The 22,522-nt window shown below is 33.5% G+C and overlaps 1 protein-coding gene across 1 annotated transcript; it reads left to right on the forward strand.

Annotated features, from left to right (window-relative positions):
- The first annotated feature begins 1,990 nt into the window (after window positions 1-1,990).
- On the forward strand, window positions 1,991-22,463 carry Galnt3 (polypeptide N-acetylgalactosaminyltransferase 3). The gene is made up of 10 exons (XM_027946109.2): window positions 1,991-2,505; window positions 6,797-6,969; window positions 11,011-11,160; window positions 13,079-13,313; window positions 13,758-13,875; window positions 15,367-15,567; window positions 17,484-17,615; window positions 17,815-17,916; window positions 20,384-20,536; window positions 21,414-22,463. Exons 1-10 carry the CDS (start codon window positions 1,991-1,993, stop codon window positions 21,534-21,536), a joined length of 1,902 nt encoding a protein of 633 aa, XP_027801910.1. The 3' UTR covers window positions 21,537-22,463.
- Window positions 22,464-22,522: the final 59 nt, after the last annotated feature.

Raw genomic sequence — 22,522 nt, forward strand, 5'->3', positions numbered from 1 at the left:
TAAGGGACTGATCATGTCTTTTCTGGCTTCAGTGACTTTACATCTTTCATTCCTTCTCACTTCACCTTTTTGTTCACTTACCTAAAATTTGTTTACTTTTCAAGAGTCTATTCAACATTATCATCCCTGGGAAATTTTCCATAACATTTCTCAGCCCTCCGTGTTGCTTTCACAGACTATGTTCTCAGCTCATATGCCCCTGGTTTGTGATTGCTTGTTGACTTGCTGTGTTTCATATCAGTCTCTGTTTCTTGAACCTATGGGCTATCTTTAGTTTTGTAGCCACAGCCTAGAACAACATTTGATTCTTAAGAAATTACATAAATATAATTGTGTGGTTCTGCAGCTCCTTATATGAAGTTTTCAAACACAGGGAAAAAAAAGAAAAATTTAACAAGTCACTCGATTCTTCACATAAAGTTCTTAAAGCAATTGAAGCTCAGAAACATTGGCATATCACTTTTACCAGAAATATACATCAAAATTTCAGGCATCTTTAGAAGTCAAAGTTTTAATTCCATAGTGAAAAGAACATACATAGGCAGTACAATTAGAAATAGTATATAGAACTAAGTTCATCCTATTTTGTACATTCATCTTAAAATTTCTTGCCAAAGGTCAGAGGAATTCATTTTAGAACTTGATTTTCTTATTTTAAATTTAGTTATAACTTTAGAAAAGAAGCTGAATAGTGTCAAAGTTAGTTTGCACTGCTGTAAAGAACGTTTCCTTAGGATTGGGGTTGTGGCTCAGTGGTAGAGCACTTACCTCTTATGCATGAGGTACTGGGTTCATTCCTCAGCACCGCATAAAAATAAATAAAATAAACAAATTATGTCCATCTAAAACTAAATAAAACTTTTTAAAAAAGAACACTTCCTTTGAAATATGTTTAGGCTTTAGGGACAACAGGTATTTTCCCTTCCCTTTCTCCTGAAAATTAACTTACTGGATATAATTGTGCATATAGTATGCAAGTGACTGAAATTCCTTCACATTACATTTTTTTAAACATTGTGAGGAAAATCAACCTTCACTGTGATTCAGTCTGTCATCATTGTTCTATTTCCTTTCCTTCTTTTGCTTGTGGTGGTTCATACAAGGGTTTAGCAAACTTGTAACCATGTTTATACAATCAACTGCAGGCAGTATTCCATCAATCCATATTCTGCCTTTGGAATCCTGGAGACCTTCAAGTGAAGATAGTGTATTTTCTTTTTGCTATTAGATTTTGTATTTGTATGAGGTGTTGAAAATAGCTGTTATGTAACAATGAAATTAAATATTCTTAATTTTCTTACCCTTACAGGGAATGTCAGGATTCACAAATACTATCAGGTGAACAAATCTATGAGAATACCAACTTAATTATTGTCAAAGATGCTGCATTACTTTGGCTAGTTGGAGTTCGAAGGTTAAGGGCAAGCTGTATAAAATGAAGCCATTATAGGTATCATCAGCCGGATGCCTGTTAGGAGCTGTCAGTATACCTTGCTTTTCTATGGATTCTCCCCTCCTAGAATTCCTTAATGAAGCTCTTTGACTTCTTGGTTATCTGCTTAATATGTTCTTTTAAAATATTTGTAAAAAATAATCTTATGCAAATAATATAGTAGATGTTACCACCAGAGTTAACAAAAAATATAATTTTTTTTCCAGAGAGAAATTCTTAATGTTTTTCAGCTCCAATGAATTGTAGCTAATTATAACAATTGTTCTCTTTCAAAAGTGTAATTTGATTGAGGGCAGAATATCTTTGTATTCTTGTTAACCATAGAGTACATTGTTTGTAGCTTCAGTTCAGTTGTTTGAATGAATAAATTGTACTATGCCTATAAGGAATGAATAGCTACTAATAACATCTATCATTTCTATTTATAGGTTTTACCATTTAAAGAAACCTTCTTGCCAGCAAATCTATGATAAAAAATATAAGTAACAGAGGAAACAATAGCTATTATTTGTCAAGTAACAAGCATTTAATGTCAGAATGGCTCACCTAAAACGACTAGTAAAATTACATTTTAAAAGACATTACCATAAAAAGTTCTGGAAGCTTGGTGCAGTAATTTTTTTCTTTTTAATAGTTTTGATTTTAATGCAAAGAGAAGTAAGTGTTCAATATTCCAAAGAAGAATCAAGGATGGAAAGAAATATGAAAAACAAGAACAAGGTGTTTGATTTAATGCTAGAAGCTGTAAACAATATTAAAGATGCAATGCCAAAAATGCAAATAGGAGCACCTGTCAGGCAAAACATTGATGTTGGTGAGAGACCCTGTTTGCAAGGATATTATACAGCAGCAGAATTGAAACCTGCTCTTGACCGCCCACCACAAGATTCTAACGCACCTGGTGCTTCTGGCAAAGCATTCAAGACAACCAATTTAAGTATTGAAGAGCAAAAGGAAAAAGAACGTGGGGAAGTAAAACACTGTTTTAATGCTTTTGCAAGTGACAGGATTTCTTTACACCGAGATCTTGGACCTGACACCCGACCTCCTGAGTATGTTGAAGACTATTCATTATTTACTCTTTATTACGAGGGTTTGAAGGGGAGAGGCATTAGCTAAGGCATTTGCTTATTCTTTAGCCACTCTGAGGTGGGAAATCAGCAAATACTGTTTTTTTAATCTTTCATTTTTTTTTTGTTTATAACTATTAAGGATAGCTACCCATATCTCAGTTTGGTACATAGTACAGACATGAAAAGTTATTAGCTTTTAAATTAGAAGCAGAATTCTAGATCTGACTTCTTTACACAAGGAAATCCTTCATTCTTAAATGCTGTGATTTCCATATCTATTTAGAAGGAAATATTGGACAGTTTTTATAGAAAATGTAGGAGGTTGAGAAAGTTTGTTCACTTCTCTGTGTGCTGCTATAGAAAAGAAATTTTTAAAAAATGTGCCAAGATTTTGTAGCTACTAGATAATATTTTATGGATTTATAAACTAAACCTCAGACTTCATGGCTGCTTTGAATGTTTAACTAGGTTTCAGAATGCCCATTTTTTGGTATGCTTTCTCTTAATGAAGTTATTTTAACAATTATTAGCAAAAATCTTTGTCCATAATTTTTTAAAGTTCTCATATCTATAGGGTTGTTTTTCTTTAGATACTAAGAGGGCAAAACTCATTCAGTCACTTTGTTTACAAGTTTTTCTCAAGCATAGGATATTTTGATTAAAATTTCTCTCTGGGACCTAGTGTGCTTTCTCTGTGTCCTTAGTTTTGTTATCAGTAAGGTAATATTCAAATTTGATATTTTAATTGCAAAGGCCAAAATGAATTTTTGAGAATACTTGATTGGCAAATAGCAATCAAGCAACGGCCACCTATTTTGCTTTCCTGTTATAACAGATTATTTTTGGTTGTGAACCTGAAAGAAAAGGACTTTTGGGCTGGGGATGTGGCTCAAGCGGTAGCGCGCTCGCCTGGCATGCGTGCGGCCCGGGTTCGATCCTCAGCACCACATACAAAGATGTTGTGTCCGCTGAGAACTAAAAAAAATAAATATTAAAATTCTCTCTCTCTCTCTCTCTCTCTCTCTCTCTCTCTCTCTCTCTCTCTAAAAAAGAAAGAAAGAAAAGGACTTTTGTGGGCTGGTTTATTGCTTCATTCGGGTTTTTCTAGATTTGTAATGTTGATAACCTGCATCAACTATAGGAGTCCCTTAATGTTGAATTTGTATAGATTAGGCTTCTGTCACTTTGTGGTAATCTGTGTGATCCAAGGTGAAATGATTCATTTTGAAAAGAATGTGAAAAGAAACAAATGAATGACTGTAAAATATTTTGTTATAATATGCGTAGCTCCTTTCTCAATAGATTCAAATGCAGTATTACATTTTACTGATTTGGAGAGAGTTCTTGACCAAAAAGCAGTCCATACTAAAAATCAATAAGCATGATTTTTATTCTTTGAAATGTCAATATCAGCTCAAGATGAGCTTTTTTTGTTGTAGTCTTACGAGGCTATAGTAATGTTTGTCACTATTAATTGTTAAGTGAGTAAAAAGCAACTAAGCACATTAAGAGCATTTTATTTTTTGGTTATAATTAAAGGTTTGTTTATTTATTACTTTGGAAAGGATTTTGTGGTGATGGTGAAGATTTAATTGTTTCTTAATTTGAAAGTCACCTATATCCATAAGGAAGGTATTTTCCATTCTCATTCCACATATAGATCTAGTCTTTATTAATATGGATAATCATGTGACTAATTTAACCAAGTTTCTATATGCCCAATTTTTCTAATGGTTAACTAGAAAAATGTAGTCACTTTGATAAATTATTTTTTGCACTATTTTAAATAACATGTGAAATGATTTTTAAAGGATGAATCTAACATAAATTGTTTCAAACTGAATAGAGTTTGTAAAATCACACTGTGGAATTTTATCATTTGTATTAATGGTAAAACATGATTCTTTACTCTGGCTGCTCTGCCTTATTTTTAACTTCTAACTAATATTAGTAGTTATCAGTTAAGCAAATAAATCCCTAGCTTAAACCAAAGAAAATCCTTGTAAGATAAAGTAATAACATTTTATTGGTGTGAATGTTTGTGCACATTTATACTTTATATCTTCAGTTTTTTATAATACTTGATTAATGTTGTATTAACTAACTAACTGCATGGCAAATAAAGTTAGGGAAAAAAATTTAATCCCTAAATTTTACTCTCTCTCTCTCTAAAATGTTTATAAGACAATAAATCATGAAGTGCTTCTTTTCCTTCTTCTTCCTTAAAAAATAAAATACTATTTCATGGAGTTTTTCAGGATTTTTGCTTATTGTTTATGTGGGTTTATAAACCTTTATGTATTAAAATATGAGCTCATATTTAGTCATTTATTTCTGTGTAATTATTATTCAAGAGAATATATGGTTTGTTTTTGAACTTTATTTGTAATTGGTAGTTTATTCAAAATTCAACTCAGAATAAATACCTTGCTTTTACTCTAACAAATGAGGAAAAATGTGGTGCTTTACTTCTGACCATGCGCTTGTGTGGCGCTTTGAAATCGTGGAAGCTCTGGAGAGCCAAACCACTTTCACTCGGCACCACTGTCTCCTTTTCCTCTTCAGTGCTGTTGACACCTCCTCTTTGTATTTCACTCCCAACCTAATTCCTTTCTTATCACTATAAACATCCCACTCTGTGGAACTGCTCTTAGAAAAGGCTAAAGACATTCTCACTCAGGTATGGTTCTAAAGTCACTAATGAGATAATGTGTGGATCCTTTTAGGGTGGCTTTCCCAGGCCTCCACTGTCAGTCTGGAGGCTACAGTGCCCCCCTATCCTTCAATGGCCCTGGAAAGCAAATGAAGTGTGTTGGGCTCTTATCTCCAAGAGTGAATGGTTTACTTCCTTATCTTTGGTTTTGAGCAGCAGTGTTTGCTTGAGTTCACACACTGTATTCCTAGTGTGGGAGGATTTGACTGGGTAGGAGGATTTTATAGTCTGTTGTCCAAAATTGTACAGCCACATTTGGTATTTAAGTGACTTTAAAGATGCAGTTGCTTTGTTTATCTCTGCCACAGTCCACACATGGTTTGTTTTATGTGCCAGTGTTTTGAAGCCCTCCTCCCGTATGTTAGTCACTTTAACTTCACCTCACTTCAGCGGGCTAGCTGCTGTGATTATCCCCACTTCCATCGCAAAGGCTGGAGGCTGAACATGGCCACTCACACCCAGTGACTTAAATAAAGATTATTTTTTCTGAGGAAATCATTGCTATTAAAATGAATTCAAAATCCATATATAACTGAGGTTGTTAGCTAATGGATAACACCACTAATCAGAATTACTTGGGATTTTTCTCCCTTTGCCTATCACATTGTAGACAGAAACACTGTCTTATAAAATGGACTTATAAAACGAATTTAGGTCTTTATTTTAAACTCCTAAATATGTCCTGTTAAAAGAAAATTTTTACATGCAAAAGTAGAGTACATTATTGGAGCAAAATCTCTAAAACACATAGGAAATGGTGTTAAGCATATGTCAAATGATGATCTACGTTCGATCTTTAGTTTGTGGTAGGCTGTCTTCCCCTTTTGATTTCATATGTTGATTAAAGTGATTAAATAAACTTGATAAATAAGAAATACATTACATATTTATGAAAGTTTCTAATAACTTTTAAAAATGAGTATTCAATTTAAAAAGTTGCAAATAAGAAAAATGGATGCTTTCAGCAAGAAAATAGGGAATTGTTTTTTTTTTTTTTTTACTTGAGCAATTACCAGGATTTTTCATTTTACATGTTTCTTTTTTGGAGGAGGTACCAAGGATGGAATTCAGGGGCACACAGCCACTGAGCCACATCCCCAGCCCTATTTTGTATTTTATTTAGAGACAGGGTCTCACTGAGTTGCTTAGTGCCTTGCTTTTATTGAAACTGACTCTGAACTTGTGATCCTCCTGCCTCGGCCTCCTGAGCCTCCAGGATTACAGGTGTGCTCCACCATCCCTGGCCATGTTGTTTCTTTTATATGTTATTTTTTATTTAAAATGTTATTTGCTTTTAAATATTATACTGTTGAGAGGCATATAATAAGAAATTGTAGTTTGTATCAGTGAACATGATCTCTGGGTGACTAATCTGCTTGTAAAAATATGTTGCTATCCATTTACACTGATGTAGCGTTAAGATTATCTTCCATAGAGAGTATTTGCTGTCTTTTTTTTGTGGTAAAGATTAAATAATGATAATTTTAGCAACAGTATAACTGTGAAGTAAACTAATAAAAGTCTTAATTGCTCTTCAACTTTTTTGGCTTCTTCTAGATGTATTGAACAAAAGTTTAAGCGCTGCCCTCCTCTGCCTACCACCAGCGTCATAATAGTTTTTCATAATGAAGCATGGTCCACACTGCTTAGAACTGTCCACAGTGTGCTCTATTCTTCACCTGCAATTCTGCTGAAGGAAATCATTTTGGTGGATGATGCTAGTGTAGATGGTAAGTGAGTACATGCAAATTAGATCGTTTTCTAAGTAAATCCGTGTGGTGGTGCACAAAGTCTACTTGCTTATATTTGCTTTATGTATGCCATCTAGGAACTGGAATATAATAGTTTGGATGGTGTGTATGATGAATGCAAGTAGAATCCAAGTATGTCCATATTCCAATATTTTGGAGTGCAAAAATATATTAAATGACATTATTCACAACTTTCCAGTTCTCAATGTGTGGCTTTTATTTTAAGGCATAGTGGTTAGGAGCACAGACTTGAACCTGGAGGCAGGTTGCCTTGATTTAAATTCCTGTTTTGATTCTAACCAACTATGTAATTTGGACAAGTTACTTAATCTCTTTGCCTACATTTCTTTATTGATAAAACGAGGATAATATTATATTTATCAAATTTATTATAACATGTCATTAGTTTGTAAACCACTAAAAAGGAAAAAACCCACAGTCAATTAAACTAACATGACAATGATTATAAGAAGTATCTAATTTTGTTGCTGAGAATTAGGGAAATACAGAACTAACACATAATACTATGGTTGTTTTGAAAAATCAATGAGTTAATGTAAGTAACACACCAATTAATAAATAATATAAATCAGTAATTAAAATCAAGAAAGAGTCAACACATCGTGTTTTACTTTGGCTTTTTTTTCAGTGTTGATGTTTAACCTAAATCTCCATGAATGCTAGGTAAACATTTTACCACTGAGCTACATTGTCATCCATTGCCTTTTAAAAATATTGTGATATTATTTTCTAAATTAGCACAATTCTTTAATGCATTTCCACTTAAAATTATAAGTCAGGTACTAAATTACACATTTAAAATTTAAGTCACAAGGGTAATCTAACAAACATTCTAATTTGTTAAATTTTCAAAATAAAAAATACTTTAAGTATCAAACAGATTACCTTAATGACTACAGAATTTACTTCTAAATGAATCCAGGTATGGAGCCAAAATTTTGCAGATCTAATCCCAGCTCATGCACTAAATAGTTGTTTTCTTATCTATAAAATGGAAATAATACTCTTTTATCAAGTCCAAAGCACTATCATTATTTATACCAATATTTCTTACATATGAGAAAAGAAAAAATGCTTATATTCTATCAGTTATAAAATATATCCAGATTTCAGACATGGTAATAAATGAAATTATTAACTTGGCTTATTTCATCATTTTTACATACAATTCTAAATGTTTTTATAATTTCAAAATTAAACATTTTGGTAAAATAGCATTATATTCTCAAGATACATGAATATTTAGGCAGAATAAAGTTATTTAACACCAGAAGTTTTTGGCCTGCATGTGAAACCTCCAACTCTAAAAATTGGAGCTTTATAATTCAAATCCCCTGGATTCAGATTATATGTTAGAGAGCTCTAGTTTTCATCTCTAATACCCTTGACCAGGTTAATTTGCCACTTAACCATGATTCACTGGTTTATTTACTACGGGCTCTGTTCTGGTTCCTTATTCTATCTAGTTGGACTATAGTCCATGGGTTTCAAGAGATGTCTGATTGAGTTCTGCTGACCTGCATGTTTTGCCTTTAGAACAAGAATAACAACAAACTTGATCGTAGAATCTTATTCTTTGGTTTCTTGAATGTTTTCTCTCAGACGACTTTTATTTGGGTTGATTTTCCAAATAGAAAAATAGGGACACGGTAGATTTACTTTTAGTGAGCCTTCATTTGAAGGTACCATTTTTATTTAACTGCACAAAATTTAAAAACTAAAGGAAATCAGAATGAAGAGATACTCATACATAATCTTCCTCCTGTTTCAACCATTTTAATCTTTTCATTTTCTTCTATAATTACATCTAAATAAACATATAATGTTTATCTTATTATATCCATACCATAAATGTGATTTTGAAAGCTGACATTTTCACATAATTTTGTTTATTTTACCTTCAAAACTTTTTTTTTCCCATGACAGTGATGGACAGATGTTACTAACCATTCATCTTTCCTTCACACTGTAGCATTACTGTGTCATATGGCAGTGAGTAATATCCTTGAGCCTACATCACTTTCCTTCTTGTGCATTATACCTTTAGATAGTAATTTGGGAGAAATAGGACTGCTTGGTCAAAATATCTGAATATTTTTATAATTCTTTATGACACTTGACAGGAGATATGGGACAGTTTTCTTAGTGAAAGTTATCTTTGCATACTAGTGTCATTTGTCATTAAATCAAAGAACTATCCAATGAATACTACTGTGGGAAATATGTCCCTCTTTGCTGTAAAGGAGCCTGTGAAATTGAAACTAGCCCTTGATTTCAATGTATTTAGAGAAAAGTGCAGAAATATGTAGATAGTCGGGTAATAATAAAATAGTTAAATCCCTTGGAGAGCAAACAAAAGAGCATTTTTAGAACATAAACCATAAATTCAGCCCTATCTTAATGCTGTATTTGTGCATTAATCTCTCATTTTATCCTCCCGTCAGTCTACTGTTGATGAGTCCTATTATCCCCATTTTATAGATAAGAATGTAAGGTACAGAAAAGGTGAACCAGCTTGTCCAAATTCATACAACTAAAAGTGATGGTGCCTGTAAATTGAACCCAGGACATCTGGTCCCATATAGGTTTGTGTGCTTAATCTCCAAAAAGAGAAGTATGGGACTAAAATTAGGGAGTATATAAGAATTTATATAAAATTCAGAATAAATTTTTAAAGTTTTTAGTAAATTCAAACAATGAGAGTCTATACTGAAGGGATTATAGTCACTCCTTTTTAAAATGTCAATTCCCATTAAGATCTTTGAAATTTTATAACTCCTTTAAAGTAGAATATATTTATTATTATATATACATATATATGCATATGTGTGTATATATGTGTGTTTGATTCTACTCTGAGATAATAGTGTTTAGATGGGTTAAGTTTACCATAAAGGCTGTTCATGAAGTCTCATCTCCCTTAAGAATGCTTAAACTTTAAATTAGCATCTCTCTTTTCTGTATCACCTGAGAACTGAAAAGACATATATATTCCCAGATAAAGTCAATGTCATCTGTACTTGCTTCTGAAGTATGGCAGAAGCAAACATCTACCCCAGGATATTATTGACTTTTTTTTTTTGTATTTCTAAATCTTTTTGAGGCTGTGGAATAGGCCCAAGAAAACCACTTGAAGAACTACATTATGTACTTAATGAGGAATCAAGAATTTAATGGCAAAAAGAGTAGGCTCAAGATGTTGTTTTAAAATATGAACAGCACTTGATTGACTTGATTAATGGATTTTTCTTTCACCTACTGTCTCAACTTTTGCTTATTATGTATCTCATCCAAATTGTAATATTGAGTACCTCAAATTACATACCCATCATTACAGTTCTGCCTGTTTTTCATTTCCTGATTTACATGCTCCTTTTTACTTCTATATTTTTGCTGGAGAAAAATCTGTCAGGAGACTCCAAAACTTCCAAAATTTTTCTGCTGAGTCTTTGTAGAAATGTTCCCAAAATGCTGTGGCTCTGCTTGCCCTTTTCCTCAACATTCTATTCTTAAATCGTTTTGATCATTGCCTAAATATCAGAAAATCAATCCTTTTGATGCAGGTGATTTTTCATTAAGATTTCCAGATGTAAATGCCAATTTTAAAAATCACTGAATATCTTTTTGACCCAATTCCATTTCTTCTACTCCCATAGTCAGTCTGTCCTGAACTCTGAGTTTGTTTGTTTGTTTAACTCCTGGGGTCCACTCCATTTAAGTCTCTCACTTTCTTCCAAACACACTGTATTTTTTGTTATGAAGTGTTCACAATAAGCATGTGTAATATAATTTTATGTGTTACGTTAGTTGTGATTTGCGCATAGAAACCCCCTCCCCTTTTTCCCAGTAAAGAGTTAAAATAGACTTTTTCATTTTACTGGAAGAAGACATGCAACTATTAATATTATGAATTTGGAGGAGTCATTGTTGTTTCTTTCGTTTTAATATAGTATATATAAATTTAGAAAGCATTAATCCTGATTTTATTTTTCCCTACAGAGTACTTACATGAAAAGTTAGAAGAATATATAAAACAATTTTCTATAGTAAAGATAGTCAGACAAAAAGAAAGGAAAGGTCTGATCACAGCTCGGTTGCTAGGAGCAGCAGTAGCAACAGCTGAGACGCTCACATTTTTAGATGCTCACTGTAAGTATGTGTGTAGATGGAACATCTTCCCTTTCCTTCCCTTCCCTCAAATTTAGAGGTTAATTTTATTTAGCTGTCTAATTGCATTATCTTGAACAACATTTTCAACTGATTATAGCAAAGATAAGGGCTCTGCCTAGGAACTTCACTTATATAGCTTTTAGCTCTTCTGTGTTCAAGTCTCCTCAACTTTAATGTTGCCATGACCAACTTTCCCAGTGAGGTATCCTTCCCTAGGATTCTCCCCCCTCCCCCCATATGCATTCTGTCCAAAAAAGAAAAAAAAAAAATTTCCTTGTTATTTTTGAATGCCTACATATTAAAATGAAAATTTATTTAAGTCTAACCAATCCTGTCATTAAACTTTGTCCCAACTGAAACTTTTATACTTCAGTTCTTTTTTAAGACTTATGAACTCCTTCTTATGCCAAGTTATGGGTACCCCTTCCCAATGTCTTTTTCTGTCTCTTCCATGAATATTGTCAGTTTCATCATTTTTTGTTCCTATTAGTTTTTTTCTTTGTATTTTAATATTTTTCAGTGTCAACATTTTGTTTGTATATTTTGCTTTATGTTTTGGTGGTACTGGGATTGAACACAGGGACTTGCTCATGCTAGGAATAAGCACTCTGTCACTGACCTACATCCCTAGACCATAGTGTCAACATTTTAAAAATATTTAGAAAGTATACTTGGACCCAAATGTGCAGTGGGCATGATAAATATCAATAAATGTTATTTAGTCACTTGCACTATATACTTAGTGGGTTTTACTTATTATATGAGTGTTAATCTTTGAACTGGCCAGCCTATAGGTTATGTTTGACACAGTAACCGATTTTGAGTATACATTGATTGTTACAGAAGAACTTTTGGGTTTTCTTGAATTATTTAGAGATGTTGTATCCTGTATTCTCTGAATACTGGGCATTTAAAAGATGAAGAGAGATCTAAAGATACCTTTGTAAAGGAAAACACCGTTCTCTAGCATTTCTTCTTCTGATCCAAATTTTAATGTGATCCGACTGGGCATTCTTACTCTTCTGGGGAATATGTCTAATAGCCTTCTGCACAATGACTGCCAAATATTCCTCAATGGGGATCCCAGAATAGAACTGCATAGGTATTGTTTGGCTTTGCTCAGTATGTGGGACAGCCTATCCCATGATGAAAATCTACACCTTTCATGGGACTCCATGACCCCTACTGTCTTGGTCTGGGGCAGATTTGAATGGCTCTTCTTCAACTGCTAAAATCAGAATATTTTGACTCTTTCACTTACTTTTTCTTAAGCCCTACAGAGAGAAATGAAGTTTTCCGAAGGGACAGGTTTAAATTAGAGTACTTTGGGGACTAGATGGAAAGGTTAACTTTGATTCATATCCTCTTTTAAAGGGACACATATCATTTGAAGCTTAAACACATTAGTATCATTTTGCTTCTTCTAGGAGAAAAAGACCATCTGGAGGAAGATTTTCCTAGCCATGCTCAATCTTCCTTTACCCTTTTCATCCTGTTCTCCTCATGAGAGACATTTGGGAAATACTCTCTTTGGGAGATCTATCATACAACATTGTGACTATAGTACGAATATACTGTGTACTTAAATTTGTCAAGATTATATCTTAAATATTCTCACCAAACACGCACATATGAGATGATGGATATTTTAATTAGCTTGATTGTGACAATTATTTCATGAGTATAAATATATCAAAACTTGACATCATAAATACATAAAGTTATTATTTGTCTATTATAGCTTATGAAAGCTGGAAAAAATAAATCACTATTACATACTTGTTCAAAACATAAATTATTTTCTTATTCTCATTTTTCTATAAATTTTCGTGCTAATGACTAAAGGAAAAAACCTTCAGTGTTCTCACTGAATTAACTAAACTTCTGTCTTCTTCAGGTGAGTGTTTCTATGGTTGGTTAGAACCTTTGCTGGCCAGAATAGCTGAGAACAACACTGCGGTGGTGAGTCCAGATATTGCCTCCATAGATATGAACACATTTGAATTCAACAAACCTTCTCCATATGGAGGTAACCATAATCGTGGAAATTTTGACTGGAGCCTTTCATTTGGCTGGGAATCACTTCCTGATCATGAAAAGCGAAGAAGGCAAGATGAAACCTACCCAATTAAGTAAGAGGACTGCTCTCAAAGTCTTATATTCATACTGTAATATCTTATATTAAATATGTATGGACTCTGTATTTGCAGCAGTTGCCCCTGAGGTAATTCATACTAATAAAAGCAAAGAACACAGTTCTGTACATAGAAAATAATAAAGTAATTTACTTAAGCACACATGCATGATATTACTAAATAATAAGTTGGAAGTAAAATTTATCTCATATCTTCCTCATAAATCATCACTTAAGAATATTAAAACAAGTTTAGGAGAAGACACTAACCTTGGAGAAGACACTGAGAACTTATTTTTTTCCCCCCAAAAAAACTTGACTTTAAAGACAGTATGTATAGGAAAAATTTGAAATTGTAATATATACCTTATAAAGTTCTTAAATAAGCTACTTAATTTTGTTTCGTTTTTATAACAAAGTTTGACAATGGATTGTTTTTCAGAACACCCACATTTGCGGGAGGCCTTTTTTCCATATCAAAAGAATATTTTGAGCATATTGGACGTTATGATGAAGAAATGGAAATTTGGGGAGGTGAAAATATAGAAATGTCTTTCAGAGTAAGTTTAGGAGACTAAATACAGCACACATGTTAAACAATGAAATGTGTTATGCTCTACTTGGCTGGTACAGATTGTTATGGATGTATGCAATCTTTACTTCTTTTGCTTTCTAAATTTTAATTGCTGGAAATTTTGAAATAAGAATATTTCCTTTTAAATTGTAACTTGATATATTTATTCATGGTTGCCAATGTAACAAGAGGAATTGGTTAAAATCCCATGTCCAGGCAATAACACCAATTAATGCACTTGTAGCTACTGAATTCCAGCCAAGACAAATATAATTAAACCTAGTGCTTCAGGAAATGAGTTGATTATCAAGGGAGTCTGTGGAAAAACATTTGTGTATACTTTTAAAGTATATTGAACTTAACTCTTTGGATTAAATGAGCTATTTTTAAAAAATATGTGTGTTAAAAGTTAATATGAAAAATCAAAATGAAGATTTTGGATAGTCTCTACATGTATCTTATGTATTCACTTTCATGAGGTTTTTTTTTTTTTTTTTTTTTTGCTATGACCTTATCATTCATCTATTATCCCTTAGGCTGGAATGTACTGAAAAAAGAAATGAACTAGTTTTAAGTTTGGGCTGTGGGTTCATCACATACTGACAGTGATGATTTTATCCCAGTTTGGACTGCTTAAGGCTAGGGGTCTTGTTTTATTCATTCAGTGTTTTCAGCCCCTAGCCCTTGTATTTCAAGCATAATTTGTCGAATGGAACATATCACTGAGTTTTCTTATTTGTTTAAAGAAGAAAAAAGTGTATGTGATCACTTTCCCTAGTACTAGCATTTACTTTTAAACATGACTTCTTTTCAGATATTTTGCTTGCAATTATTTATGGCAGAACCAGTTATTAAGACAGTTGAGTGAAATGTATTCATTTCATGATTTTCTGTTTTATTTGGAATTAGTGCAAATAAGTATAATGACCAACTACTTTACAAATTTACGAGACCATATTTCAGTAATAATGACTATTTTCAATTGTTTTGCTTTTATATTATCAAATTTAATATATAAAAGATAAAGAGTCAGGGTGCACTTATCCCCAGATTGCTGGCTCATGCCTTAGAAGAGAAGCACTGTGGTTTAAGTGAAGTGACCATGTAAGTTGTATAAGATGGAAGCCAGTGTACAAGAGCCTTTGTTCTTCTGTGTATACTAGAGAACTTGCATGATTAATTGTTTGCAAAAAGTAATTTGGGAATTAATTTTTATGAAAAATCCAAAAATCATTATTTTGTTAACCTACTTTCTGAAGATACACTTTTGTTGTCTTTAGGGTTTATACTGTTTAATAAAATTATTCTTTACATTTACAGAACTTATGTTGAACTGGCAGGGAACAGAGACTATTTGAAATTGGAGTAAACATCTTCTTTGTTTTGTTTTTATTAATATGTTAAAGGTGAATTTAAAAGCAACACTTTGATTTTTCCCAAAATACTGTAAATTTAAACAAATATCATTAATTATCAGGTATGGCAATGTGGTGGGCAGTTGGAGATTATGCCTTGCTCTGTTGTTGGACATGTTTTTCGCAGCAAAAGCCCTCATACCTTTCCAAAAGGCACTCAGGTGATTGCTCGCAACCAAGTTCGCCTTGCAGAAGTCTGGATGGATGAATATAAGGAGATATTTTATAGGAGAAACACAGATGCAGCAAAAATTGTTAAACAAGTAAGTTAAAGCTAAATTATTATGTTATGATAAAAAAAACCTATACCAATGTCTCATATTCTTTTGTTTGATTGCCTCAAGTACAAAACATTTTGTCAAAATTATTTTTGAAGCTACAATTTTAACTCTTAAAATGTGTAACTGAAGGATGATCATTTTCTCTTTTAAGAAAAAATATTAAGCAAACTACTTTTCAAAATTTCAGACATTCTGCTTGATATTATCATTTTTCATTTGAAAGATATTTTTGTGACAATCTTGTTTCAGTATTTTGCTTTTAAAAATTAGATTAAGTAAAAGTGCTTTTTACTGGTTTTGGGGGATGTGATCGACAACTAAATATTGGTTTTAAGTGCTTTTTCAAACTGAAGGTAGAAAAGATGTCTCAGTGTGGTGCAAAGATGGACAGGTATATCAAGCCTTTTCCCCTTGAAGTTTCAGTTCTGCTACTCTCTGGAGGTGTACCTTGGCAGAGCCCCTTTAGGAACATACGGTGGGGATGGCACTTCATAGAGTGGTGTCTGGGAGCTGTGAGTGTGTGACAGGTCTTTTCCTTTCTCCTTGCCTGACTTAAGGGATGGAATACATGCCTTGGCTCTTCCCCAGAGTAGCTGTGAAATAAGAATATGATAACAAACATACAGTGACCCTGTCTCTAACCTGTCAGAGATCACCTAGTCAGCAAAAACATAATGCTTAGCACATTAGAGCTGAGTTCCATCTACATGAACAGCAGTATGAAAGCACTGGGTGTGGTATAAATTAATCAGACAGTTTCAGAACATGCTTCAGTAAATGGCACCCGAGCCTGTCTTTGTAGGAAACAGCTCTAATTTGAGGTGGTGGTGGTATTTATTGGGAGTCAAGGACATCAACATTTTGAGTGGTAGTAAAGAAAGATTTGGTTAACTGTATGTTCTCGTTGTTCTCTGATGTCTCCCTGTAACATGTCAGTAAGATGCAAATTCAGAGCACTACTGGGTTAGACTGCAATCTTTTTAACTCAAGACCACTAAGACAAATTAGGTAGATTATGTACTGCACAAGATTACTTGGCTAAAGCAGCAAGTGGATGCTAACTAAATGAAGCTCTGCTTGTCACCCACAGAGGGGTGAGTGAGCCATTAGGCACCTCTTCTTGCCATAAAGCACATAAATCTACTTGAGCTAAGCAGAATCCTTAAGAGTCATACATTTTGTCAAACCCTGAGTTCATGACATTGAAGTTGGGATAAGAAAATATTTTCCTTTGTTGAAATGATAAGTTGAGTATTTAGTATTTACTTTTTTGTCATACAGTTAGATATCAAACATAATTTATCTGTGAAAATTTGCCTATTAGGCAAATACATATTTAGTTTAATGATGTTTTCAAAAGAAAGTTCTCTTTTTCTACTAAAAGCCTAGTTTGGAATATTAAGAGTAAGGCTCTTACACTAGAAAAAACAAACGTATTCCCAATTGTGCTGTTTTGTAGTGGTTGTTTTTGTGTTCTTGACGAGGGAATGGAAGTTACACTGTGTATACTGTTTATGTACTCCTACTTTCTCTCACCTTGCTCTACAGACAACTAAGTGTAAAGTTGGGATTAATTTAGAATGCTCCCACTGCCACTCCTGTGCCCACAGAATTTCAGTAGAGATCTTTGTACTGTAGAAAGAAGTTTGTGGCACAAATGAAGAATGAAATACTGTCTGGTCAGCACTACAATGATACTTGATTCTCCTTGAAGCCAGGAAGGATTGGGCAGGCATGCTCATTGCCTAAATGAATGGCAAATGCTGTTAAGATGTGTCTTGTATTTTGGACCACAATTTTATTTTTTTCTTCCTAAATATAAACACAAACAGGAGCTTTGAAGTCCATTAGTAGAGCTATTTTGATGAAGCATTCCTTCATTTCTCATCCTTCTCTAGAAATCGTTCGGTGATCTTTCAAAAAGATTTGAAATAAAAAACCGCCTTCAGTGTAAGAACTTTACATGGTATCTGAAAACTATTTATCCAGAAGTGTATGTGCCAGACCTTAATCCTGTTATATCTGGATATGTAAGTATTTTCCTGTTCCTTTACTCCTTGCCACTAATATTTATGTGGTTTAGGGAAAAATGTTGGAATACTTTTTGGTATATTCCTTTTGAGAGTTTACATTTACATTTACAATTTTACAACATTACTTCCTAGGGAATTAATTAGAAAATGTAAACTACATAGATTAATTTTTTATGATTTGAAATTTTCCCTTTAGATTAAAAGTGTTAGTCAGCCTCTGTGCCTGGATGTTGGAGAAAATAATCAAGGAGGCAAACCATTGATTCTGTACACATGTCATGGACTTGGGGGAAACCAGGTGAGTGTCAGAAATCTTACCTTCTCACTAGCAACTACAGATACAAGTAAGATGTTACTTATTTTTCAGATGTCCTAACTCATCTTTTTTTATTCCAGTAAGCTAGTGTGTGACATATTTTTAGACTGAGACTGATGACTGATACTGAAGTTGTAAAGTATTTTGCCTTGGTTTCCAATCTGGCTCTGAAAATAATTCGAAGTTGCTTACCCACTCAGTAAAAAGAAAAATGGGAAAATAGCAGAGTACATGCCTTTAGAAATGTTTAGAACATGATCTTTTATATATATTTTTAATGTTTTTGTGACTCTTGACATGGTGATTTAACAAGATTACAAATAAGCCCATGTTTAATGGGATTTAATAGCAAATTATATCCAGTGGTAATAACAACACAGCTACATTGTAAGCTCTTTTTGTGGGCCATGATATTATTTCAGTAACACCCTCTGCTCCCCCAAAATGTATGTTCTTTGTTCACTTTAGTCAGATCTCGGCTTGTTACCATCTATCTTACCAGTTAATACTAAAATGCTAAATGTTACTATCTAGCTCTATGGGTAGGTAACATATTACATATTAAGTTTCTGTATTTTATCTTCCTTTCTTTACCATTTTCAAGTTAACTCCCAGAAGGATTAAATTCTCTCTCTCTCATTTATCATTAATCAAATTCACTGAGTGACCCCTGCATGCCAGATACTCTGAGGGGCTTAAAACCATTTAGATTCTAACTCCTTCAGGAATCCCCTTTCAAAACTGGCAGCTATAGTCAGTATGAAGGGTTTGAGATAAAGCATTCGGAGTGCTGTGGGGTTTGAATTAGACTGGGTACTCATACATTTTCCTGGGAAAGATGACACTGGAAACATGTTTTTGAAGGGTAAGTAGGAAAAAGATAGGTAGCTGGTAGAAATGAGAACAAAATGAAGAATGTGAAGAGAGATTTAATAAGAAGTGGAGCCTGGAATGTGTGTTTTCTGGGAACAGAAGGTATTTTGATGTAGAGTCCAGGCTATGTGGTTAGGAGTTTTACAGTATTAAGTACTCAGAATATGTAACTGAAGTTTTCAGTTTTAGGAAGAAAGGGTCAATTTATCTCCTGTTCTATTTTCTTCCATACATCTTTCTAATCATTGGGCTTTGCTTAATCCAGTTTTGATCTTTTTTCACCTGAAGTAATCAATCCACTGAGGGTAGATTATATAGATACCAGAAGCCAGTGCCAGTGAACTGGATCTATCACTGTATGGTCAAGGGGTAATTGTGCTAACCCATATTACCTTTAGAATGTCAACATTATTCAGTATTTGCTCTATAATGGGTGTTCTAAATAGATACATCAGCTAATCACACACACAATTTCAATAGTATACTATAGAAAGTAATCTCTAATGTATGTGGGTATGTGGAAGCCTTGAAAAGGTGAAATTTTGTACAATAGGACAAATTCAGGGAGTGCCAAAGAGGGAAGGTAATATTCTAGTTGGTTGCTGAAGGATGAAAAGGAGTCAGGCAGGCAGAAAAGGGTCAGAAGGGCTTTCCAGACATCAGCACAGATTGCAAAGCAAAGCCACAGGTTATGGACGCATGTATTCTGCACTGGTAGAGTTGCATGACAGGAGCAGAGTATACCACTGGGACAATCATTGATGCAAGATTGAAAATTGGCCATTTCAGGCACCAATTAAGGAAGATGGAGTTTATCTTAGCAACAGCAGTAATGCACTTAAGCTGGGCCAGTAGGGGATCAGACCACTGCTATGAAAGACCAACTGACAGCAGGTAGGACTGCTGCATTGCAGGATGAGAAATTGGAGGTAGCTGGAGGCATTGCAGTATAAATTTTTATGGTCTAAGAAAGAAAAGAATACAACAGTAAGAATGGACAGGATGATAACATCTGAGAGGAAAACTCAGAGACTAATTAATTGGGTGCATCAATAATAGTAACAACAGCTTAAAGTGAATCAGCTGCTTACCACTTCATAGTCTTTGTTCTAATCCATTTATCTTCATAATCCTGTGGGAGGAACTCTTAAGTTACCCACTTTACAGTTGAGGAAACAGATACAGAGTGCCTGTAGTTTCTAATTTAGTGCAACTTTGATTGAGATGAAGGAGTGAAGGAAAATTTTGAGGAGAGAAGACCAGTCAAGGACTTGATGGAGCTTCAGAGGCCCTTTTCTGCAGTGTGCCTGCCTGTGCTAGTCCAGCTCTACCTGATAACTTAGTTTCTGGTGTGGAGAGAAACACCTTGTTCATTAAGTAACCACTGTTGATGATAGACTGAAGGAGGACTATAGTATCTCCTCTCATAAATGCTCAGCTTATGTTTCTGATAACTTCTTAGTGTAATATTTTGTTGGGGGGCATGCCTTCATTATTCCTTGAGTGGCTAATTTTGTTTTGCAACCAAACAAACACACCAGGTACTTTTATCAGTAACGGCACCCTTTTTCCACAGTACTTTGAATATTCGGTGCAGCGTGAAATCCGGCATAACATCCAGAAGGAACTGTGTCTTCATGCTGTCCAAGGCATCGTTCAGCTACAGGCATGTGCCTATAAAGGTCACAAGACAGTTGCTGCTGGAGAACAGATATGGGAGATCCAGAAGGTACCTCAATGCAGTTAATTCACCCACTACTTTATGATTTTGATGAGCTCTAATTGCTTATCTAGGAAAATGCATGAAATATAGTTAGTTCATTGTTATCCATTAGAACTTTTCTGCCTTTATTAACTTTCTTATATGTTTCTACCCATGTGATAAGAGAATATACCTATGAATTAAGTACTCCTAGGAACAAAATAATCATAAAGTTGCTTGATTAAAGCATAGTTTATGTATCTCAAGATCTTCTGTGAATTATTAAAAACAGTTACTCCATTTTTATGTTTTAGGGTTTCTTACAATACTTTTTGCAGCAGTCACTATTTTTCTTGGCATGCATAGAAAAAAATGTTCATATTTTAATGTGAAGTGATTAATTTTTCTTCTCCATTTTAGTACTTTTTCATTAATGTAGGATTGAGACATGACAAATCTCTTGTTTTAAAACACATCTTAAGGTTTGGCTAGACTATACCACCACTTAACTAAAAAAAATATTTAGTGCAATACCAGAATATTGTAAGACTGGCTTTTATGATTTATGATTTTTAGGAGTTTTCTCATATATATATATATATATATAAAATCAGTGGATTGTTTTTTGCTTGAAAACTTGATTCAGACCTTGCTCTGTGTACCTCTCTTTTCATTTAATGCCTTATATTAGTTGATCAGTAGTGGTATGCAGTGTTGTTTACATCAGAAACCCATCATATTTTATCAAACATGATTCATCTTAGGCAGATTTAAAGTTAAGAAAGATATACATTTGGAATGCAATTCTCCCTTTAGCTTTAATAAGACCATAATGTCATGTTGGTATTTATCACTTAGCTAGAGTCTTGAAACTTAACGTCTGTTGTGTTTTCTTTTATTGCAGGATCAACTTCTATATAATCCATTCTTTAAAATGTGCCTTTCAGCAAATGGAGAGCATCCGAGTTTAGTGTTATGCAATCCATCAGATATACTCCAAAAATGGATTTTTAACCAAAATGATTAAGTGTTCCTTAAAATTAAGGAGTTGAAAAGGAGATATTTTTTCTCATAAAACTGTGACTAGGCATACACTGTAGTTTTTGAAAATTATGCAAAAGCAGCTAATTGTAACTTATTTCCAAGTGCATTTTTCTTATTTATATTCTAAAATGTCTATGTAGCACTGCTACAGAAATCCCATAATTCTCTTTCAAAGCGCAATAGCTAGTGATACCAAAGATTATTGTCCAGATATAGAAGAAATGTTTACAGTGTGATGAAAATAATCTTCCTAGGAGAGTGATGTTTGTGTTCTGTACACTTGAGTGTCTGCATAGCTACATTCACACACTCAAGACTTAAAATATTTCCCCTAGTTTTGTGGGGTGATGGAGAAAACTTTGATACTGTATTTTTATAACTACATAGAAATGGATCAATGAAGGCCAAACATTGGCCTTTGTATGCAAACCAGGAACTTTTTGTAGATCTAGAATTTGTAGATCTATTATTTTAAAATGCAGGTAAAATGTTTCTGTCTTTGGTTACTTATCTGTCAAAAATAGTACATGAATTTGAATAAGGAGAAAAATATTTTTAACACTTAAATTTCTGGGCAAATTTAAAACTATTTTGTAATCTGAAGTCTACTCCACCGGATGCACTTAAGTCTTCCCTAAATAGCTTTTCCTAAGTAACTATACTGTGTGTTTTCCCATTGTAATTTTAAAAAACTTCACAGATTATTATATGTTGATAAGGTGTCCTTTTCCTTCCTACTAGTCTTTTTTTATGTTACCAAAAAACACTAATCTTGAAGATTCATGATATTGAATTTCAAATGCAAAATACTTGACTGACTTAATGCTAAATTTTATGTTATTGATTTATTATAGATTGTTTTTGTAATGGATTTTTTTGTCAAAAGAGCCTTATTTTTATCTATGTGGAAAACACAATAAAATATCCAAAACACTATTGTAATCACTTGTTTAAGTTTTTTTCCTTTTC

The sequence above is a fragment of the Marmota flaviventris genome, chromosome 11 (assembly GCF_047511675.1).
Source record: "Marmota flaviventris isolate mMarFla1 chromosome 11, mMarFla1.hap1, whole genome shotgun sequence".
NCBI classification, from domain to species: Eukaryota; Metazoa; Chordata; class Mammalia; order Rodentia; family Sciuridae; genus Marmota; species Marmota flaviventris.

Coding starts and splice junctions, on each gene's coding strand:
- Galnt3 (XM_027946109.2), top strand. CDS start 1,991: ATGGCTCACCTAAAACGACTAGTAAAATTACATTTTAAAAGACATTAC. Junction 6,970..11,010: donor GGATGATGCTAGTGTAGATG/GTAAGTGAGTAC, acceptor TTTTCCCTACAG/AGTACTTACATGAAAAGTTA. Junction 11,161..13,078: donor CACATTTTTAGATGCTCACT/GTAAGTATGTGT, acceptor TGTCTTCTTCAG/GTGAGTGTTTCTATGGTTGG.